Below are 24888 nucleotides of genomic sequence, written 5' to 3' on the forward strand. Positions count from 1 at the left end.
CCCTAACTTCTAGCGGTCAAAACCAAGGGGAGGCCCAATTCCATCCCATAGAAAGCTGGTTTCCGTTGCCACTTCAGTCGCATTTTAATCGGCTTTCAGAAATGTCCGCGGCGCGGTGATGAGTGCAATACGACCCACCTTTTTCCAATATTTTGCAGTATGGTAATTGAAATTGCGAGGAATAGCACTGAAGAGTTACAAATTTGATAAGTAACATCATCATTAAGGTAAATATCGGCTGACACCCCTAATTATATCTTATTTCCACGTGAAATTCAGATCAATTTGTCCGTCAGCGACGCTAGTGGCGACTTCTGTAAACCTATATGAATGAGCGATGGTTGACTACACATTATGAGGCTGACTTGAGGATCCTCTATCGTAATATTCGAGGAAATAATCCTCAACAATCAACAGTTGTCAAAACTTAGCCCCCGGGCGCCCAATTCAAATTAGTAAATTACGTTGCCTCACCCAATGAAAAGCATGAATCACACGATCATTTTTTCCGTCCCTCTCTGAGAGATAGCTTTTCAGGGATCAACGAAATTATCGCTCGGCCTATCATTTCCTGAATCACACTGCCATTCCCACCGTCCCTTTCTCCATCGCTTATTCCGTCACTTTTCGTATTTACAACTATCGTTTAATTAAAAGCCAAGCATGGCGTAACCATCGCTGTTAGCGGTCGTGCGTTATGATTGGCTGAAGGACGGTGCAAGCGATGGTCTCAGCGGAAGAAAAGTGGATGGGATTTCCATCCCTCGAGGCATCGCGGAAAATGATCGCGTGAAACGGTCATTTTTTTCCGTCATCCTTGGAGTTATCGCTGGAACTGTCCCTCGAAAGGGATGGAAACCATTATCGTGAGATTCAGGCTTAACAGAAGGAAGGGAGGTAGGGAAGGGGGAAGACGGAATCAAAAGAACTTGGGATGGTTGCTAAGGGACTGGGACGGACAGTAATGGATTGATGGGAGCAGAAGTAGGTCAAGGTCAGCCACGAGCATTTCATTAAATTGAACACAGGGGGCATTCAGTTATTAAGTCTCTTTAACTTACCTTTATTTTTACATACGTAAATATCCTCTTTACAGCGTAACTGCACAAAATATTTACTGACCACTAAGTTCCACAGACTGGGGATTTGATAGGAGCCTGATTACCAATTGATAATTTACATCTAGAGAGGAAAGCCCAACTCCCGCACAACCGGCATTTTTTATCAATTAATTACGCATTAAAAACTTCTACTATATAATAATGAATTTTTCATGGTATACAACGAAAACCAATGCCAACCGTGCCTGCTTCTCAAATTCGAACCCTTAATATCCGTTTTTGCTCCGACGTAAAATTTTATTCAAGATACTCGTATTAAGGCACTCGTTGGCAAATTCCTACTTTACTGTCTGGAAAAAAGCAGGACACCCGAGTTTGAGGATCTCTTCGAACGGCGTCTAAACGAAGCAATCCATCTCAATACAACAAAAAACATACGAAGGAGAACTTATTTCTAAGTTGGATCATTTACTTTAAAAAATCTTTGGCTCCATTGTATTTCCTGTGCCTAATTTTTTCTCTGAAAAGTGCCCGTTTTTTGCGCGTAAAGTCGAATTAACCAAATTTGAGCGCTTGGTAATCCCGTAGTTATCGTTCCAGTAACTTTCAATTTCGATTTAAGAAAGCCAGATCTAGTGCGAAAAATTTGCACAAAATTATTTTTTTATACCGCTAATATTGATTGATTTGTTGTAAACAACGCAAATATCTGCTAGCTTCTAGAGCTCCTCAAACTCGGGTGTCTTGCTTATTTTTTTACAGACAGTAGAATCCCTGAAAAAATCAAGAAGATAACGCTAGTTTTCAAATAGTAAAAGACAAAATACGGTCGCTTTAAAGAGTTTGATGCGTACTCAAGCAAGTAGTCATCCAAATACTATAAAACCCACTTCCGACCACTGACTGACTCATTCCCACAAATTTTCGAGGTAAACGAGACGAGATACGACAAAAGGTGATATAATCGACCCCTCCAAACTCGCCTGAAACCAGTGGCTTAGCCAAGGGGGAGGCCGGGGGCGCAAAACAAACACATAATGACTTTGCTTCAGATAATATAAAAAAAGATTGAAAATCACTAATTCAACAAATATTTCTTGGACAAATGAAGTTTTTTCGATTATGAAAAGTATTAAAATTAGTTTAAAACCCTCTCACTGGTACCCTGTTTTTAAAACATTTCCCCCCCCTGGTTTCGGACCCCCCCGAACAAAATTCCTGGCAAACCCACAGCCTGAAACTCTAGGGAAATTGTCGAAACACTAAATTTTCCATCTATTACAGAGTTGCCAACTGCCTTTATTCTTAGGAGGCATTTTGGGGGTCAAAAATAGATTTTTCAAAAATATCATCTAACGAATATAGACCGCGTGATACGCCGAGAAACCAATAGGGTGGTTTCCTATTATTTTTTTATTGCCTAAATCGAAACATTATTACTCCTGGAGTACGTATTTCACGCATTTAGATTTTTAAATGACGATATCTATTTTTCGCGATTAAATGAAAAGTGAAAATTTTCAAGCGCGCGAAAACGCGACAGGTAAGTATAAATGCCGGGAAATCTCTCCGTGTGACGTATTTCTCGTTCCCGCTGCCGCCCTGTGAGGTGACCTTGAGGGAGGCTTGAGCGCTGATACGACGCAGGCTGCTAGCGGGTAGCTGAGTACCGTGCTAGCTGGTAGCGCTTGGCTTAAATAAGGATTATTAATACCTTATCAAACGAAGAAAACTTTCCGACCTTAGCCAGTTTTACAAAGTGATTATTAAGACATGTTTCCCTTTGATCTGCGCCTCATGCATGTATTGGTAATCTCAGACGATGTATAACTCCTATCTACTCGTATAGAAACTAGGTCCCTGTGACGTCACGTGGAGTGGCATCGCGTGGGCGCCAATCTGGGGCCGTATTCTGTAACTCCAAACCGATCGGTGCGGCACCGATTCGTCGGGTGCGACGTCACACCGACTCCCGGTAAGAAGTCGTGTGATTCTGAACGAACCCGGTCGGTGCGGCACCGACGAGAGGACGGGAGATCGTCGGTAGCCGTACCGACAGCAAAGAGGTGTCGGTACGGCCACCGACTAGTGGCTTTCATGAATTCCCCGGTGCGCATTGTACGTTTTATTTTGTTTTTACCTCATCACCGAGTAAATAATGAGGTTTTCTCCAATGTTATCTTTTTCTGCCCCTTCGAATACGCCTCTATAATTCACTGTGTCATCATCTATATTAATTACCTTGACAGAAATATAAGATAATGGTTAATAAAAATGAGGTTTGCTAACATATCATGACTCTCTCATTTATGTTACCGCACTTTCACTCGCTTGTAATAGGCTTTATTTCTGTCTATCATCATTTACTTGCTCCTTTGACATAAAAAAGATATTTTTGATTAAATATGAGTTTTGCCGCAATGTTATCACTTTATCTCACTCTGAATAGGCAACTATTATTTCACTCAATCATCATTTGGCGTTTCTCTCGGCATAGAAATAAGATCTTTTTATTTAAGTATGAAGTTTGCCACAACGGTATCAGTTTCTTTCATTTTTAACGGGCAACTATATTTCATTTCATCGTCAGCCATTGATTCCCTTGACGATAAAAGAAGATATTTGTTAATAAGTATGAGGTTTACCGCAATATTATCATTTTCTCTCACTTGGAATGCGCAACTTATACATATGTATTTCACCCAATCACAATTTATTTACTTCCTCGTCATTACACTTCTTTTAATTGCACCCAGCTCCATATTTTTATAACAATTTCCTAACTTGTTCCTCTAATATTACATTTGCATTTGAATCCTACGTTCACGTTCCATGGTATGCTATTTTCGTCTGCTACGGTGCCAATGGCATAATCTTCCGTTGATAACATTTATACGGAACTTACTTAATGACAACTATATTACCAAATCATGAATAAATAGCATTATACGGAACCAATATTTAAAAAAAGAAACTACGATCTCAAGGATAGTTTCAATAATTCATTCCAGCATAAACAATCTCCATCACATACAAACTTTATTGTGATGTTGTAATATTGTTTCCTTCGATTCTGTAGGTACAGCATTACTACCACACATTATATAAGCATTGTTAACAACTTATCCAATATCGTTTATCTTAATCTAGCAATAAGTCGTAATTTCCGCAAATAAAAAGATTGAGAATGATGACAACAAACTGTGTCAATGAGTCTTCACTTGTTTTTACCCTTCTTTCATTGGTGGAGACACGTGAAACTTCGGATATATTCGGATTTTCCCTGTTTGGGAAGGAAGGGGAACCGTACCGACTGGTTTGAAACCGACGACCTTACAGAATCGCTGAAAGTGTCGTCGTCGGTGCGGAATCCGTCGTCGGTACGGTTTGATGTTCAGTCGGTGGGCTTGAAAGGGAAACCGACCGGTTCGGCACCGACGAAATACAGAATACGGCCCCTGGTCGTTTTCAAATGAGGATAAAAATGGACCATTGCCATTCGTCTAAACCGGTATTTCTAAAACTAAATAATTTGTATATTATGAATACACCACTGGTGGGTAACGAATCGCAATCAATGCCTTTCGTTTTCTTTGATGAAGGAAACTACCCTATTGTCAGATAGATCGGAACACTTATAATTTCGGCAGAGTCTTGCAATTTTACAATTTCGTGTACGTGTATTTCAGATACGGTGTAGCGTCGAACGGTCGCAGAGGCCTTTCCTGCTCACTCTCCTGTTCTTACCATTTTTGTTGTACCTTACGACGCTGCACCGTATCCACCTTTGATACTGAGATAATGATTCACGAAATGGTGAAATGGCACCATTTTGCCGAAATTAAAATAGTTCCGATCGGTCTGATGATTGGGGGTCTGAAACTGAGAAGGACGACAAAATAAATTCAAACCGCAGCCTAAACAATAGGCTCAAACCAATATTCCTGTCGATATTCAATCGTAAAGAATTTTACGGACCAAAAGCTGGATGCAAATATAGTAAAACAATTTGAGGATTCATTTTATGAAAAACTGCTACGCAGAAAGTGAACGAGAGGTGTGGTACGCAAGAGGATGAAATAAAAATACAAAATAAAAATATTTTTATAAAAAAAAACAACTTTTACATCGCGAACTAAAAAGAATACAACAAATTTTCTTTGACCCTGACAGAGTCTCCAAATACATTGCTTAATAAGTGTACAACGAAAAACGTTATGCGCATATTCCACTAGAGCAATCAATTAATACCGAACATCAAAATACAATGGAACTGCGAAATACAGTGAACTACAGTTAAATACATTTTATGTATATAAATTTGTCGTTATGACTTTCTATCATTCTCGTTATTTCAATTGATCGCAGCACTGCCATAGGATTTTGGTGGCAATGACACTGAGACTCATATTTTATTTTAAGTTCTCAATTAAAATCGAGATATAGCTCAAATCATGATAGAATTGTGAGAATATTGCATGGTCATCTGATTCTGAAATATCTTGAAAATGTCAGCTTGATAGCTGATCGGAAAGTGGGTTAAAATTGACTGGCAAAATTTGACCCGGACAAGATGACAAGCAACAAAGCGAGTTTATATGAACTTTATTATAAAACAGACGACAGCACCAAAGCTTTTCGCGGCAAGCGCGGCTGCTAACTCGAATTTCCATGCCCAAGGAATCGATAAACGGTTTAAGCTCCACGGCCCTTCAATCCGCGATCCTCAAACGGACACTAGCATGATGCTAAGTCCAGTGGAATGATAACCCCAAATACGGAGGTGTCGCTCCAACGCGCGCTCCACTTTTAACTCGGCGGGAAGACCTTGAACTAAACCTGCACAAGCCGCGGGGTAGCCTGGATCAAGACCAACCATAAGCAAGGCGATTTATCCTTAAAGTATACACACGCATTTTACGATAAGTATCTGCGATACCACTGGATAAACCTCGGAGATCGAAATCGTATCCCTTACATAGCGGGTAAAAATCATTTCATCACTAATAGTAGATTAGACACAATGGAAACTAATAACAATTGCCAGTTAATAAGTAATAACAATTGCCAGTTAATAAGTAATACATTCAGTAATTATGCCAGGGAAAAGTTGATAAGTTAGTAACTTAATACTAAGTTAATTCTACTTTCAAGCTACCAACAACGTACATAAACATATATTCTAGATTTATGGTTATTACATTGAAATTTTTACGCGAGGGAGAGTTGAAACTATATCGTGATTTTTAGAATTAATTAAATTTTCAAATTTCAAAAAATAAAATTTTCAATTATAAATAATGTTTGATTAAAATAAATTAGCAAGCGAAAAAAAATCAATTCACCATGATCTATACCAAGAGCAGTAATGTCCCAATAAACAAAGAAACCCATTTTGAATATCCAAAGTTATGACTGGGAGAAGGTATTAACAGTACCAAAACATAATTACTGGATATTTATCAACTAATTACGCTACAGCGTCACTCAAAAAAAGGAGGCAAACTTCGTGAGTGGATAATTGCTTAGTCCGTAGAAAATATTTGCTCAGGCGAAAGTAAGATCTATATTAACCTTGAAGTCCTTTATTAAGTTTATTTAAAATAATATTAAACGCGAAAACAACTAAGTAGATTATATTCAAACTACCCTAAGATTAAGGATTTTCAGCGTAAAAAAATTCACTAACTCTTGATTAACTTTGTGGTATTCCATTATAATTTTTCCTAAATATCACACAATTACTTACAAAACATCTTAGGAAAACTGATTTTCAACGCGTCACGCTAGCCTCTACGACAATTATTGATTTTATAAGTCGCTATATAGAACAAGAATTTCGTTATCACATTAATGCGCAAATATTTTGTACGCTACCGCATTGGAAAAGTTTAACATAAATTATGTATGAGATAAACTTAAAAGTTTATGTCCTGATTAGTACCAAGAGAGCTTCACATCTCATTGATAACGATTAATTGATTAACGTTTTTGACCTAATCAACATTTCATTTTCTTCCCATATTTTGCGCGCAAAACTGTCTCCCTGATACTTGCGCTATTCATCTACTTCAAATCATTGAAAATCACATTGAGTGAGAAATATGCTGCACTTTTAATAATATTAAATAATATATCATCAATTCAACATCAACATTTTCGCCTTAATGAATTAAATGAGGAGTTTCCGTAGCTCCCGCTAAGAGACAACACTTTTTTCTCTGTTTCTTATCAAAATGACGCATGACCTAGGAGTCTATAGTCGTTCATAACGTAACCCCGGTTATCTTTCCAGCTTCGTAAACATGACGTCCTCGTTAAAATTTTTCACGAGAAGTACACATAAATAGCAATAAACTGGATTCTTTAAATGGATACCACGCTATTGGCTGAATCAGAATAGACTTGTATGCTAGCGTGTCCTCATTTAAATGTAAAACTCTCCTTTGCTCGGAACAATACAGCGACGTTCACATGACTATCACGTGTGACGTAGAAGTTCACCTCGGTTATCCATTTAGAATACTTTAGAGGGACTGACAAAAAATAGGATAAATACCTACCTTCACTTCTCCCCCCTTCTCACCTCTCACCCCTTTATTCATCGCTATGCTGCATTCAACCATAACATGCGCACGTTACATTGGTAAAGTCACATACATGAGAGTAGAAAATATTAGTTAAATGAATCATTGCAAAATTTTCCACAGGAATCCTCGGTAGCATCAGTGGCGGATCTATGAAGGCTGATCTAAGGGGACTATAGCCTTCCCCTCTTGGGCATCCAATTAACGCTAGATAGAAGGTTAATTTTTTCCGACCCCCACTACTGCTGGAATTTTTAACCCCACTTAGCCCCAACCCCCTTGTCCCTATTCTGGATCCGCCACTGGGTAGCATAGCAATATTTTTCACGGGAAAGCTGAGGAAATACTGAAATTCTTCATTTAACTAATATTAAGGTAGTAAGACCGCCTCAGTAAAAGTAACAAAAATTGACGAAACTTAGGTCCCATATTCTTTGAAAGACGCACTTCTATTGGTCCAAATAAAAAGGGATTTCCACGAGCCATTTTTAGATATTTGACGGTAAAATTAGGATAATTTAACATGGGCTCTTACGAAGAAATACGTTTTTTTCGTGCTAGCGAAGCTGTTTGTAACAAGAAGTTGTTGAGACGGCACTCATTACAAGAAAAATTTTGCGGCAAATCTAAATAAGCACGAAAAGTAACAGTTCGTGATAAAATATGAAAGATTTTTGCGAAAAACTGCCTGAAACTGGCAAGGCGGCTAGGAATCTCCGATACCAAAACCGAAAAACGAAAACCACTACTCCGACTTCGCCTAAATTACGCAAATATATTACATTTAGTTTCCCTGCTATTATTTACGTCTTACATATCTTTCGTTTATAAATAAATGTGTTTATTTTAGATTTACAACTGACATTGTGAATATTTAGTCAAGGTGTGTCGTCAATTGTTCAGAGTCTAAAACTTGGAAGCAGTGCTGAAACTAGTCAAGTGGACTAGTCAAGACTAGTACTGAAAATACCTTAAAAAATTTTTTTTGAAATTTGCATTGTGCTGAGGAGCAAAATTGTACTAGCATTTCATTTTAAATTACGTTTTCTTTTGTTTAAATTTTTTACTACTCTTTTGTGTAAATAATAGGTATCCCGAGTGTCATTTGACCTCAGCCGATGCCGCTCTATCTTAAGGACTTCCACCACACCGTAACGCATATCATACAAGAGAGTAGAAAATAGCAAAAAATACGAAAATAAACCACGAAAAAGTCCACACTAAAATGAACAGATGGCTTTGTAAATTATAGGGAAAGAAAAGAAGATTTTAGTAAGCAAGATGGAAAGTTGGAGTGACATATCATTAACAAAAAAGGTGACAAGGGTCTTTGAAAATTCAAATAATTGAGTTTGCTTCAAATAATAGATTTTTCTTTCCAGCATCGAGTGCAACACATTTTTTCATCCCACACAATACATTCTTCTTCCTCCAATTCCTTTGCCTATCCCTTCATTCTATCAACAAACCCTAATCTATTGCTCCCAAAAGCCGCCTAACACGGAAGAAAGTTAGGTAAGATAATACAAATATAAGGAATATTTGTTAAGCATATTTGATCTAATAGAGCGTGCCCATTGGACCGCATAATTTGCTGGAATTAGTAAAGGTGAAAAGATGCAGCTGTCCTGTCATAACATTGTATCGCAGGAAGGCGCACGGTGAGGCTTCTTCGCAAAAACGTGTACAAAATGCAGTGAACATATATAAAACCTTCTTGGTAAAATGTAATCCATTAGATATTTTGCCGGCAATTGCCGGCCTCGGTGGCGGCGGGGTAAAGTCCTCGCCTGCCAAACCGAAGGCCGCGGGTTCGAGTCCCGCCTGGGTAGGTTGCTATCCAGGGCATGGTTGTGTGTGATAGTTGTTGTTTCATGTTATACCCTCCGATGTAAAAGGCCTTGTGAGCTGTTTTCGGGGCGATGGAAATAAATAAATATATAAGTTACGCATAAAATGGGTATACTTTTTCGATTTATGTTGAAAATGGTTGTCATTTATGAGATTATTTTTACATATGTTTTTTAATTATGTTTACATAATTTATTTTGTTTATAAACCCAATGTCAAGGCCTTAGTACTGTTTTAGGTGTTATATAAATAAATAAATTTCCAGCTCGAGTCATTTTGCATTTATTTCATTCCAAAGTTGTAATTGGGTTTTCCTGAAAATTTTCAAATATTTTCATCTTCTTGAACACAAATTAATAGCCATAATCAGATGCTCCTTCTTTTCACTATTGCTGACGACTTTGAGGTCAATTATTTCATAAGCTCTAAGACAGACTTGAAATCTGAAGCCTCAAAATACAGTACATCACACACATTCTTTTTCAATAAATTACTTAGACTTCAGCCCTGAGGATGAGCCCCGAGTCGGAGCTTGAAACGTAGGCCGTTATGGATAAATTAGCCCGGAGGGAATCGTGAAAAGAGTTTACCCATATTATTCCCCTGGAAAGCATCAAATCATATTAAGTGCATAAGACTTGTCAGCGCAGATATGGAAGCATTTTGATTCTAATCCCGATCAAGGCATGTTATTTTTTATCCGTGTTATTTTGAGATGGGCAGGAAAACCGCACAATATTAAGGATGAAACTCCCGAATTCCGAAAGCGTAAACCAAGCGCTCAATTTTGCTTTTCACGGTGACCTCTCTCGCGGGCTAAGCGACAGATAAGGCACCCGCATTTCCCGCTTCGAGGAAAAGGATCACGTTCAAGGTTCTCCGTGTCCATGATGTGCGAAGTCATAAAGCGTATCAGTGACCCGAGGACTTTCCTTTACAGCTGGACGCGGAAAGTGAGGAAACTACACGAACAAGACATGGACACCGACGTTAAAAATTCCACGGCTGAGGCCAATACTGTTACAAAAGAGGATCCTCAAGTCGGTCTTTGGATATTTTTTCACCCACCTCGCATTTAAATGGGTTTACTGAAGTCGCCACTCGCGTCGCTGATGGGTAAAGCCAAACAGAGTCCTCTGGATTGTTGATAATACACTATATAGTTGAGTCGTCGCATTCTACCATCTTTGTTCTCCGCACTTGTTGTTTACATTGTGAAAGTGAATGTGGATAGCAGTTGCTCGGCAAGATTTTCCGTTATTTTTAGAAGAAATACGGCACAATAGGTTGTACCCTATGAGGGAGTAGTTTAGAGAAGTGCCATCCAGAGGACTCTGAAGCCAAAGGGAACTTTCTTGGGTAAAGAGATCGGAAGTTGACGGGGGAATAAGGTATAAATAGGGGTGCTAACCGAAATTTACATTCATGATGACGTGCTCTACCAAATGCATAACTCTTCAATACTGTTCCTCGTATTTAAAAAAGACTAAACTGCAAAATATTGGGAAAAAAGTGGATCGCAAAACAATAATCGCGGCGCTGAGGACATTTTTAAAACCCGATTAAAATGCGACCGAAGTGGCAAAAAAATGAAGTATTTTAAGGAATGAGACTCGCATGATTTAGCGCGCCTCAGGCACGTTTCAGCCGCACCGGTTAACCAAATTCAACACAACCAACCCGTTTACAGTATAGTAATTTTTGTGCGCATGTATTGTGTTTTGTGTTATGAGTGCAGTTCGTATTTATGATAGCAGAAATTTAAATACTAAATTGATAACATTAGTGATTTCACATTATTAGTCGAAAAGTTAAATTTTAATAGTTTTTTACAGATTATATAGCATCTGTTCTGTGTTATTTTTTATGATTGGAATGTAATGGGACCCCCTCCAGTCCTCTTGGCAGCGTCCGGGATTATACTAAGCGGCGGGCGGCGTCCACGCCGATTGTCTCAACGGGGCGAATTAGTACTGAGCACATTCGTTTTCGCTTGCTGGGGGGACTTAGCGCCCCAGAACTTCCCGGAAAAGCCGTGCGGCCTTTCCTGGTCACCGTGCCAGTTCTTACAATTTTTGTCAGCCGCTTGTTCTTTAAGGATAGTTTTTTACGGTGATATCTAACCTTCCGCCAGGATCACATTTTTGAAAGAGTGAATGAATTTAAATACCTTGGTGACATAATCAGCTCAAACAATAGTGAAGCATGTGAGATACAGAGCAGAATAAATTCAGCCAACAGAAGTATGTATGCCCTGAAAAAACTGCTATAGTCCAAAATGTTATCCATCAGAACTAAACTCAGAATTAATAAGACCATAACAAGACCAATCCTTCTTTATGGAGCAGAATCATGGGTTATCGACAAAGAATGGAAAAGAAGTTAGTTGTATTCGAAAATAAAGTGCTGAGGAAAGTTTTTGGTCCAAAAAGAGAGAACAGAACCTGGAGAATAAAACGCAATAGAGAAATCAGGAACCTCTTCAATTCGTCAGACGTAGTAGCCGAAGCCAAGATCCGCATATTGCGATGGGCAGGGCACATAATAGGAAGAGAGCAAGAGGTCCTGGTAAAACAAGATTGGGCACAAAACCGTGATGGAAGACGACCTCCAGGAAGACCGAGAAAAAGATGGAAGGATGACATGCTGATAGACATGGGGAAAATGGGAGTCAGCGAGACGGATGCAGAAGTTAGAACGAGTTGGAGGAAGACAGTTTGCAAGGCATTTAGGGTATAAATGGCCATGGGAGTGAGTGAGTGATATCTAACCTACTTAAACTGAATCCTGGGAATACTGAACAGTTCTTGACTTACAGGCTTTCTGACTGTTACATGGTGTGGACAAATGGTAGCTACAATGACTTTGGCGCCATTAACATGCTTCTCGGCGATGTTAAAATTCCTCACTGTCGTCGATTTTTTGACCCTCAAATGTCCCAAAAAGTAAAGGCATAGAGGCAGTTGGAAACACTGCAGTGGATAGAAAACTTAGGTTGGTGTTTCGACAATTTTTCCATGGGTTTCAGACGATTTTAGAGGGGAACCTGGCCACACTGTGGATTTCGATAAGCCTACAATCCTGTGTGGAGATCGGGTTGGTGTGGTGGCTAGAGTGTTGGCTTCCCACCCGGCGGACCCAGGTTCAAATGCCGGCGGTGGCAGAAATTTTTCATATACAGCCCGATCCCTGCTTGAATGTTGTGTGGAGGACATTTCAATCGCAACACTCCGTCCGTCGGATGGGACGTTAAGTCGTGGTCCCATTGGCGCCTTTCGTTAAGAGCAGGCTAATGCCGACGCCGGGTTTCTCTCCACCCTTCCTTCCATACCTTTCCCTCATGGCGCAAATGACGTCAACTGTCGGTCGCCGCCTCCAAATACCCCTAATGTCCTGTGTAATAAAAGCCGTTACTATCCTAGGCTAATCCGAGAAGCTATAGAGATAACTAAGCATCCAGAGAACTGCAACAGAGAAGACGACTACACATGGAAGAGGATCTTCAAAATCAATGACCAATAAGAGCCCACCTGAGATCCAACCAATCGGAACCGACCTCTGATCCCCAAAGTACCAATATAAGACGCCCAAATTTATGCATCGCTACTTCTGAACTGAAGACGCCAACAGGATGGCTGGAGAAACTGTCGTCACCTATAGACAACTCAACGCGGAGGAACGCCCGGAAGCCGAGACTCTTAAGAAACGCCGCGGAAACCTCATATCACACTTCAAACAGATATTCGAGGTGGTCGATTTTGTGACTTTCGGTCGTATCTCGTCTCGTTCACCCCAAACACAAACATCGTAAGTTTCGCCTTCGTCTTAAAATTTTGCCCACAGTCACTTGCAAATTAATACATCCTTCAAGAGTCATAAAAACCCCGTAATACTCTCGTATCTCTAAAAAGTGAATCGAAAGTCGTCATCCCCAAAAAGAAAAGAATGACGAATTGTGTAATTATATCATTTCCCCAATACGTACATTCAAGAGTTGACAAATACAGATAGAAAAACTATCGCATACCAAATAATTTGCACATAAATTAGGTACTTTATTTCAGAAGGAAGTTTCGCTTGACCACGATTCTTTTAATGAATAATTTCTCCAATATATTCCGAAAATCGACACGTCACAAAATGAGATAACTAACAATACGATGATGACCTAAGCCCCATATAGCGAGCGGGGGTAGAAGAAGGTCAGGGGGTTCAAACCTCTGCCGAACGTTAAAGAGATTATGTTTTGAGCGCACCCTTTCCTAATGAGCCTACCGACATACCCCCTCTCAAAAAGGACCCATCCCGAAAATTTTATCTATGGCCAAAATGAACTATAGGTAAATAAACAAGTTTTCAGAACGACTTTCACAGGAAATCATTATGAATACAATTTTTAAAGAACTCCACGTGGACGGTATCACCTCTCCGAAAACGCTTCTTTCCGGATAGCTGATACTGTCCAGGTGGAGTTATCTAATTTTAAGTTACGCCAGTCCAAATTTTAAGTTACGTATTAAATCAAATTTTAAACGTTTTCATCGTATTGACAGACACTCTCCGAAGAGGAGCAAGTCGAAAACATCGGCACATACCCTCTTCAGGTTTTTATATAGGTTAACACCTCCACAAAGCAACTGGCATTACGTCTTAAGTTACGTCCATTTCGGTATGGCATTTGGAGGAGGCAACTGAGAGCTTAGATCATTTAACGCGAATGTAACGTAAAGAGAAAACCGCCGTAGGCATTACCCTGCTCTTAACGAAAGGCAACAACGACTTAACGTCCCATCCGTCTGACGGAGTGCAGTTGAAGAGCCCTCCACAACGCACTCAAGTCGAGATCGGGCAATGTCTGAAAAATGTTCGCCACCGGGATTTGAACCCGGACTCATAGGGAGGGAAACAAACATTGTGGCAACCACACAGCTCCGAACCTCCCTTTCGAAGAGTTCAAAAAAGAACGATACCCAACACAAGAGGAAATACAATATCCGATAAGAGTATTTATACCAATTATTGCGAGGAGGAGAAATGGAAGTTTTCTTTGCCGTAAAAGAGGCAGTATTGGATATTATTTTTCCATTCGACAGCAATGGCGCAGCGAGGAGGGGGTTTTGGGGGATAACCCCCCCCCCCAGAGCTCAGAAATTTTTTTAAGTTTAATCCATTTTACTTAATTGGATTGATATTACTAATAGAATAGTGGAATAGTGTAAGGATTAATAAATTATCCTTCAGAAACCCGTAAAACTCACCGTTTTGAACAATTTATCTTACAATTCCGCAATTTAATAATCTCGCACCTACCGCTTATCCTGGTGGGTATTCCATACCCCCACACACCCCGGTATTAGTTGTATAAAAAATCCTCCCCCCCCCCCCCCAGCCTTAATTCCTAGCTGCGCCCCTGTCCAACAGAATCACTCCCTTAATTATAATTGCTACCCTATCGAATCTATTCTTCCCGCCGAGACGAAATAGAAGCGCATTGCCTGCAACTCCGATCTAGCGATTTGATCGTTGGATTATTCTTCCTCATAGGATAATCCTCTTAAATCACTGGCACAGTAATGGCTGATGCCTGGTTTCACTAGTGTGTGGGCCCTTTTCGCTTTCACAGCGTTAAGGTGTTTTCCCCGACCCATCCCTTCCAACCCTTCCCCTACCCCAAAGGCGTATTGGGGCTCCTAACGCGGCGGCGCCTCTTTCCTTTTTCCTTCCTTTCCAACCCCCTCCCCGGGTGATCGGGCGAATCAGCACGATTGCTGGGTCCCGGCCCCGGTGCGTTGTACCCACGTAGGGCTCCCCTGGGCCCTCATTTCATTGCCTGCAATTCCATCGATAAAATTCGAGGTACGTATTTACTTCCAGTAAGTAGCAAGTTCATACGGGTATGGCCAAGTCGGTAACGGATATTTGTTTTCACTGGAATTTAAATAGATGAATGATGAGTCAAATAATTAACGCAACTGAATTTATAAATAGGTATTGATATGGAGCCAAAGAAGCCTCCTGTGATTTCCTATTGGACTACGAAGGGAACTCAAAAAGAAGTCACTTATGTTAAACGCCCGAATAACACAAGATAATGGCAGTCCGGACGATATTATTTAGTGACGACGAATTCATAGCTGACCTCTGTTATCAAGGATTCCTGGAGGAAGGAAATAAACTGTGTACGTGGTTAGTTCATAAGGTCAGCATGCGAAAGGATAAAACATAATGGTTTCATACAAACTGATCAGTCACTCTCCTGTGTTTTTGGCCGTTCCAGAAGCTTACTTCATAATTTAACGAGAGAGGTATTTTTTCCTCCAATTAAATGCAATAGAGAAAAATTAAAAAGTTCTCAGAAAGGGCTCATTCTTTAATTTTATCTTTCCGTTGATTATCATAGATATTGAGACATAAAGAGACCAATATTTAACGTCTTAAATAAGTAATTTGTAATATTAAGTATTTACGGTTTTAACCCTTTCGCAGATACGAAATCGCGGATCTTTGGGGATCTTTTTCACAGTTGATTTCAGAGCTTACGGCAGTGCTTAATTTCATTCAAAAATTCTAAGATTTTTTGTCCATAAATATAGGGTCGCAAATCCTTAGTTACTCGGCTAAGGCAACGTAAAAATTTTTTTAGATGACTTAGCAGTAAACATGAAAACGCTTAATAACGTTATCTGCAACGATGGAAGGGATCTGAAACTTGTGCTGATTGTACTTGACCTATGTTTCGTTCATTTTATGCTATCCACAAGATCAATGTGTCTGAGTGAACTAACCCATTGTGACGGAGAATTACGTGAAAAAGCGGGAATTGTAACATGAAATCATTTCTCAAAGATCACTGATAAAGTTATAACCGATTAGACCCTTTCTTTTTATACTGATCACGGTAAAAAATGATGTCGTAAATCACAAATAAGCTTATAAATAAGTACTACGCTCTGTTATCTTTAGCTCGCTCGATGAACTCACACTAATCGCGATTTAGATAAAAGCAAAGTATCTTCTTTCGATAAACTCGCAACAATAGCGATACAGTGTCTCCGTCATCATCGATGATGATATTAATTATAAAAATGGCGAATTCATTTAACGCTTATTATGTTTCGAATACAATTATAATATGGCTGATGACGGAAAAATAATTTGATAGGCATTAGGGCATTTCATTTCGCAAAGGGAACGACAATTTAATAAGCACATAAAAATAATGTAATGACACAAAAAAAAACTAAAAATAAAACACACAAAGCAAGACGATAGCGTAAAGCTAAGCGTTGAAAAGCTTATTTCTCACTTTTCAGTGCATTTTACACTACTTTTGGAAAAAGCGTGTTTTTAAATCTTATTTTATTTTTTTCCTACTTTTTGGTGTTGAATCATCCCCTATGAAAAAATTGTATAAACCTGTTTCAATGCCATGGCAATGTATAAGATTGTATAAAAATTTGAAACAGGTTTATAAATTTTTTTCATAGGGGATTTCATCAATTAAACCTGAGTTGTTGAAGAAATTTCCGCCAATATCAATTATGACTAACGCAATTTATTGAGAATGTTTGTAACTATGTTTACACATGGAAATTTAGTTAATTGATTAGAACCCAATTGAAAAAATATGTGAACATGAATGGATAATGAATTGCCATCAAAATCCAGCAAGTGTGCAAAATTTCAAGCCGATCTGACAACGGTAAAAGGTGCAAAAATAAATTACAAGATTCCGTTGATGACACAAACGACGCAATTTTTAAAAAAGCGTGTAAAAATAGTATAGAACGTCATTAGCAACGTAAAATATAAGTTTTATTATTTTATTTTAATTTAAATTTGGTTTCAGCGAACAATAAATCACAACCACACCCGTTTTGGAGCGGATTGGATAAAATTTTGTTACACGTCCGTATTTTGTGCGCACGTGGTCACACTGTACACCGCCGGCGTAGTGGCTGCACCGCCAGATCAACTCATTGCGCACGATCGGGAACGAAACCGGAGAGCAGAGGCGATCAGCCTCCCACATAAATCGCGTCTCGAGTCGAGATTGCATGAATGCGGGACAACTATGCGCACCGTGATGCACCGCCGTTCACGTAGCTCCAATTTCAGCCCCGCCGACATGTTCCCGGCCCCAACAGCACGTTGCCAAGGCGACTCCCGCGTAAACATGGCGATCGTATTTGCTTTGTAAATAAAACGGGGAGGATGGTTGAAGATAAATGAAGCCAGAATTAAGCGCAACGCACCGGAGGATTTAAAACGAGATGCAAGCGAAACAAAAAGGAAAGTGGCACACCATGGTAAAAAAAATAGTAAGAGTGAAATAGGGCTGACGGAAGAAGGCTACGGGGCCTTACGTTGTACAGGTATAATGACTGCGGAGGATTCGAAAGCTAGGTCAGCAATAAATTTACAATGGTGCACTAAACGAATTATTTTCCTCCATTAATATAATTTGTTCGCACTTCCTCACACAGAAAAGGTGATTCACCAAAAATATTTTTTTGAACTTCTAACGACAAAAACAGTAAATAATTCCGTTACCTTCAGTTTCACTGGTATTTTTTTTGGGTTCAAGTTTCTCGCTTAGTGGTAAATATATAAAATTGTAATCCATCTGACCTTCCCTCCCGATTATAGGTATTTTTAGTGTTCACTAATATATCCTATTTTATCAGCATTAAACGGAAACACATTTCACCTTAGGTACCCCTACCTTTCTAATTATCGACTTTCGTAAATTTTAATTTTTCGCTTTAATTATCAACTGATCTTTTGGGGCTTCAAGGTGCAACATCAGAGGAAACATGTCCACGGCAATTTTTGACCACTGCCTATTGGACCACGATTCAACAAGGAAAATCCAAGACAACATGATGATCTGATTGGGTAATTGAATACGATAGCGTTTTATTTAATGCAATTTATCAATTGGAACTTTTATTCAATACTTAAGACGAAGGAGAAGTGTTAGGATAAGAATAAAATCTATTGATAAATATTTTATTTTCTAAATATTTAAAATTGGTTCAGCATGATCTCGAGAATAAACGTCATGATCACTGCAATCACCAAGTGGTTCAGTGTTTCTAAATCACTACCCACTATCTCCTCGTTCAAGTATATTGATATTCATAGTGATGCATATTCTTTGAATGACTCACTTCAATTTTATAAGCGCTTTTATGCACGTTATCATTCTGTTTCATTTTCTGAAGTTTATTTTCAGTTCGTTTTAGTTGCTTTTGATTCTTCAATGTTTTGGTTGAGTTGGCGCAATGGTGACGGCCAGAAGGATTGTTGGGCAAGATGCCCTATTGAGATGTAAGGAATAAATAAAAACCTAAGTGTCCAGTGGTATTGAAATTTTTGTAATCACTTTGATACGTTAGTACTTTGAAAACGCTCGACTTAAAAATTAAATACTAACAGAGCACTTAAGGACATCGCAATAGCCAAAAGCAGAAGACAATATTGAAAACCCTCAGCGATCTTAAGTTAAGAAGACTAAAGTGTCCAATGCTGATCGCACGTATGCGCAGAAAAATCCCCGGATCATTCTCCTTATTGGATGATCTAAAATTTCTCTTAGAAGAGTAAATTCGGTTTTGCTAAATGCAGCCTGCATAACCCAAATGACAGCGTGAGCTTCTTCCATCCCTCCCTTGCTATCCTTAATATCCCTACGCCAGAGGCCCTCAGCGGCCTCATATCGAGACACCGCTCAGTGGTCCGGGAATTGAAAAAAAAAAAGTTCGCCAAAAAATTGAAATAATGGTCGAGTTTCGGAGAAAATTTGGATTTGGTGGTTTTTAGGGCCCCTAAATATGAATATGAAGTCAAATACTAATTATTTGTAAAATAAAAATGGCTGATACTAATTAGAATATCCTGAAAATCATAAAACACACTGATGTCCTATCCATGGACGTGGTAGATTCTCTGTTTATCTATCTTGGACATTTTTTTAAACCCAATGTTGCCTTCCATTGAATACATTGAATATTTTTTAAATAGTGATAAATTTATCAAGAAGAAAATGCAAACGACGGATATTGAGGAATCTTTCTCTTGTTCTCCCTCCTCCTGGGATTCGGGGGCAGGCCCAGAACTAAGGCGGAGCAAAGGAGGCATGTGGCCCGGGTGGCAGATTTCAGGGGGAGGCAAAATTTTAAAAGTTCATTTTAAACGTACATACTTTATTTCAATAAATACTTGCACAAAATTACCGTTGTTAAGCCCTAAAAATCACGTTTTCAGCGACAAAAAAAATTTCCTGGAATTTTTCCAAAATTTTCCCCTTTAATTAGACTGGGAGCCGCTAGAAGCCCGGAGGCTGAGCGCTAGGCTTAGATTGCTAGCACAATTATGAATAGATAACTTTAGGACCAACAAAGAGAACATCATATATGAGGCCCACTTACATTCCAGGTCCGACAGAAGCGACAAATTAAGAGAGACATTTTGCCAAACGCATAGATATGGGAAATTGTTTTTCCCTTGAACCATAAATGACTTTAATAAATACTTGACGTAATTTTGTTTGAGTATTTGCTTTTAATGTTAAACGGCAGGGGGTCCTAACACCCCCAGCCACACGCCTTTTTAGGAATCTTGCTGTGTATTATATAGATGTAATCATCTACTGTAAAAAAACCGATTAGGACTTATTTTTCTATACGTTGAAATTTGCTTCGTATCGTAGTGTGTTCATCACCTTTGAGGCAATATCCAGTTGGGTACAGGTTTGATCAGAGCAAATACCGATTCATATGGGAATTCGTTTTTCATCCGAACTATAAAGGACTTAATTAAACGCTAGTCGTAATTTTGTTTGAGCATTTTCTTTATACATGCAAACCCTGTCGAACGTCTTTTTAGGCGGCTTGTGTATGTAGATGTAGCTAGTTCTCCCTCCCCCCCTGAAAAAACTCCTACAGTACGGCCGCCGCGAGTTGTTCAATGACAGGCTGAAGGGTCTGGGTATGGGGCAAGGTTGCCAAGTAAGAAAGGGAAACGCCCACGTGACATGTAAACAAAAGGCTTCCCTGAAGAAATGAGCCGGAAGGGACGACGAGCGTGAAGGACTCAAAGGAAGAATCCTTTGTTTTGGCGATTCGAAGACAGGGCTTGTTTTGATATTTCAGGCTTTTTCCGGGGCATCATATGCATGTGACAACGTTGTACGACTAGGCGAGGATGTGAGGTGCGTTTGGGGGACAGCGATTGGCTACAAACCGTGCTGGCGCAGAGTTCTCCGCCCCTCCTTTTGAACTGTCATCGGACAACTCTCGCAGTCTGGACTGTAGTTCCAGGCTTGTCCGGGGGTAAAGGTTACGGACTTATGAGCCAGGCCTCAGGAGTGTATCACCGCGGGTCCGCCTAAGGCTTCGTTTCCGTTGCTGTTAACAATAGGGTGGTTTCCTATTATTTTTTATTGCCTAAATCGAAGGATTGTTACTCCTGGAGTACGCATTTCACGCTTTAAGATTTTTAAAAAACGATATCTATTTTTCGCGATAAAATGAAAAGTAAAAATTTTCAAGCGCGCGAAAACGCGACGGCCAAGTATGAATGCTGGGAAAAGCCCGTGTGACGTCATTCTGGTTCCCGATGACGCCGTGTAAGGTGACCTTGGGGCGAGGAACTGTGCGCCGCTGCGATGCAGACTGCTAGCAGGTAGCGCTTGGCTTTAATAAGGATTATAATACCTTATCAAACAAAGGACACTTTCCGACCATAGGCAGTTTTAATAGGTGATTATTAAGAGATGTTTCCCTCAGCTCTGTGCATCATGCATGCATCGGTAATCTCAGATGGTGTAAAACTCCTATCTACTCGTATAGAATCTAGGTCCCTGTGAAGTCATGTGGAGTGGCATCGCATGGGCGCCAATCTGGCATTTTTTCAAATGCGGTTAAAATTGACCTTTGCCATTCGTCTGAACTGGGATTTCTAAAACCAAATAATTTGTATATTAAGAATACACTAATGGTGGGCAACGAATCGCATTCAATGCCTTCCGCTTTCTTTGATGAAGGAAACTACCCTATTGCGGGAACACTCACCTAAGATGGGGTAGTGCTTGGATCCCGGCGAGTGCGGCGTGACGCTGATGGTGGGCACGAGAGGCCCGCCGCCCCCGCACCCCCCCGCCGCAGCAGCGATCTTGTGCTGCGGAGGTGCGGCCGCCGCCATGGTGCCGCCGGCGGCGTGTGGGGCGGGCGTGATCGAGGCCTGTGACTGCCCCAGCTCTGCCCCGGCGGTGCCGCCGCCGCCGCAAGAGGAGAGGAGGCCGTCCGCGGAGGGCGGGTCGGTGGCGGGCGAGGTGGCCGCCAAATAGTCCGTGATCACGTCCTCGTCGCTCTCTTCAGCCGCGCTGGTCGAGAACTCATCTGCAAAGAAGGGCAAAAAAATAATGGTCAATGAACTGAAAATAAGCACGAATAAAACCAAGATCTTAGTATGCAGCAGAAGAGAAGAAGTCCAGACCAACATTAAAATAGGGAGGCAAAAACTGATAGAGGTGGATGAATTCTGTTATTTGGGAAGCAAGATAACTAGTGACGGGAGAAGCAAGAAAGAAATTATCAGCAGAATAGCCCAGGCGAAGAGAGCATTCCACCAAAAGAGGAACCTGCTTACAGCGGGAAACTTAAATATGGAAGTAAAGAAACAATTTATAAGAACCTACATCTGGAGTATGCTCCTATACGGAAGTGAGGCATGGACAATGACCGCAGCGGAGAAAGCAAGGATAGAGGCCTTCGAAATGTGGTGCTACAGAAGAATGATGAAAATCAAATGGATCGACCGAGTTAGTAACGAGGAAGTCCTAAGAAGGGTAGGAGAGAAGGGAAGCCTCATGAAAACCTTAATAAGAAGACGGAACAACCTTATAGGCCACATCTTGAGACATGATGGCCTGATAAAGACAATCGTCGAAGGACAAGTGGAAGGCAAGAATGGAAAAGGAAGACCCCGAACAAAATATATGGAACAACTAAAGAGAGATGTGAAAGAGAAGAAATACGTAGGTGTGAAAAGATTAGCTGATAGGAGAACTGAGTGGAGAGCTGCGTCAAACCAATCCTAGTATTGTTGACCAGTGATGATGATGATGATCTGCAACACTCGGAACCCAAGCTTAGTACGGGGTAAAATAACGAATTAACAAGGAAACCTATGACGAGCGGCCGGCAACGGATAGGCACAATGTAACAAACCACATATTACATCAAAGGATATTTCCTAACCCAGGGGCGTAACTAGGCATATGCTTTGGGGGGATGGGGTGGCATGACGTGGCGCCTCCCCCTACCCCCCAGGCAACAGGGGTTCTGGGATAAGTTTTGAAAAACGACATGCCTGATAATAAATAAAATTTACCTCATTTTGGCGCTTAAAATTTAACTTTAAGCAGATGAAGTTATAACCTGCCAAAACTAAACAATAGTTTTATATTATTTTTTTTATTTTTCTGAGGCTTTGGGGGGGGATCTATCCCCTCATCCCCCCCATAGTTAAGCCACTGTTCTCACCAAATTACTCCTAGCATTTATTACATTCCTTCATTGTTAGAGGGAAGAACTAATTCCCATACCTATCCGTACCGCAAAATATTTGATTGATCGTTTATCGGGCCTAGAAATATAGGAGATGAGCTTTGACTCTCAAGACTTAACTTTAACTCAAGGACCAGGACAGACGAGTGACCTCTACTTACTTAATTATATTTCCCAGAATTTTTTCTGCCATCTTAATTGTTTATGACTTTAATTTATTATTCATGGTACGTATTCTGTTAAAATCTCATTTGAATTATTTTCTTGGAAATGGAGTTATACCACCAGTCAACTCTAGATGACCAACACTAGACAATATAACGGATTAAGCGTTTCTACTGAGGAGACATCTACAACATGGTCAAACATCTACAACACTACCTACCCAAGCATAATGCAGAGAAATTAACCAATTAACCAGAAAACCGATAATGAGCGGCCAGCAACGGATAGGCACGATGTAACCCATAGCATTTTAGACCACACAATACTGTTTTCGGAAAAAGCTTTTTGGTATATTTTTCAATTTTATTTTTATTTACACGCAAGTACACACATAAAATTTGGGACTTAAGTTATACTATCTAATTACTATCTCGGAGGAAGGGAAGTTAAGGAATAATTTCATACTACATTTCTATAACATAAACATTAATAACATAACAACTAACTAGTCATTAAAATTGTTAATTATTATATTCTTTAAAGAAGGGCCTAATGTAAATTACAGGGATAAATATAAAACTCTATCTGATTAATACCTCCCTTAAGACTACTTTTTTTTGCTGCACTACAGAATTTCAGAGAGTTAGATTACAAAATGCCATCCATATCAGAGGTCGGCTAACTTAATAATACTGCGGGCCACATATTCAAGTCTACTAAACCTCATTGCGCATTTCAGACTACATTTGATTTTTAGAAACGCACAATGCACTGAAGTTAATAATTTGGTGTTTAACATTTGAGCTTTGTGTCGCTGTGTGTATAATTCACAATGTTTACACCAAAACACTTCATCTGGACTTAATATTAATTATCTTTTCACTCATTATGGCTTCATGCTCATATCACCGTACATTCCGATAGAATCACAGAGTGATATCTCACTTAAAAGATGATTTGTTAGTTTATAATTGACAGGTGTCGAAAAATCATGGTGAAAAGGACTACACACTAAAAATACATTAAATATTTGTGTAACTAGCCCGTGAACAGCAATATTCTCCAACTTATGCCAAGATATCAAAAATAAACACGAGGTTGCGGGCTTACCACAAAGCCGTGCCTTCCCCATTAAAATCCTGGAGCCACATCAAACATTCCTGCGCGACGAAAAGGCTAACGAATATATTCGGTGATTATGAGGAGGCATGAAGAATTGGAGTATGGAGTCGGGGCATGGCGTCACAGCGATCGATGGCCTGCCCAAACAGATCGAACACCAAACGCACACATTCACACACGAAGTCTCTTCTTTCTCCCCTCCACAAATGCACGAGAGGGGTGGCGTAAATCCGGAGGACAGAGCTCGACACGAAGCAAATGATTGTGCACGTCCAGAGAACGCTTGTCGAGGTTTTTGCGATATAGCGAGCGATCAAATACTGACAGTGGCGTAGCCAGGGGGGGTGGGAGTTTTTAGATTACATCCTTCTCCTCCTAGAGCCTTTAAAAGAGGCGCCATAAACGAGTAAGTAAATTTTTATACTTCATTTCAATAAATACTCCGACAAAATAAACGTTTTTGAGTCCTAAAAATCACGTGGTCAGCAACAAAAAAATACAGAATTTTCCCCGAATTTTCGCAATATT

At 39.9% G+C, this 24888-nt stretch overlaps 1 protein-coding gene across 11 annotated transcripts in view; it reads right to left on the reverse strand.

The window, feature by feature from the left end:
• Positions 1–24888, reverse strand: part of LOC124168997 (rho guanine nucleotide exchange factor 18) — a 165263-nt gene that overhangs the window by 70630 nt on the left and 69745 nt on the right. For all 11 annotated transcript variants that reach the window (XM_046547446.1, XM_046547453.1, XM_046547452.1 and 8 more), the window contains one exon: positions 21577–21903. In XM_046547446.1, the coding sequence (XP_046403402.1) occupies positions 21577–21903 (327 nt within the window). The remainder of the gene's footprint in view (positions 1–21576; positions 21904–24888) is intronic.

The sequence above is a fragment of the Ischnura elegans genome, chromosome 12 (genome assembly GCF_921293095.1).
Source record: "Ischnura elegans chromosome 12, ioIscEleg1.1, whole genome shotgun sequence".
NCBI lineage: Eukaryota > Metazoa > Arthropoda > Insecta > Odonata > Coenagrionidae > Ischnura > Ischnura elegans.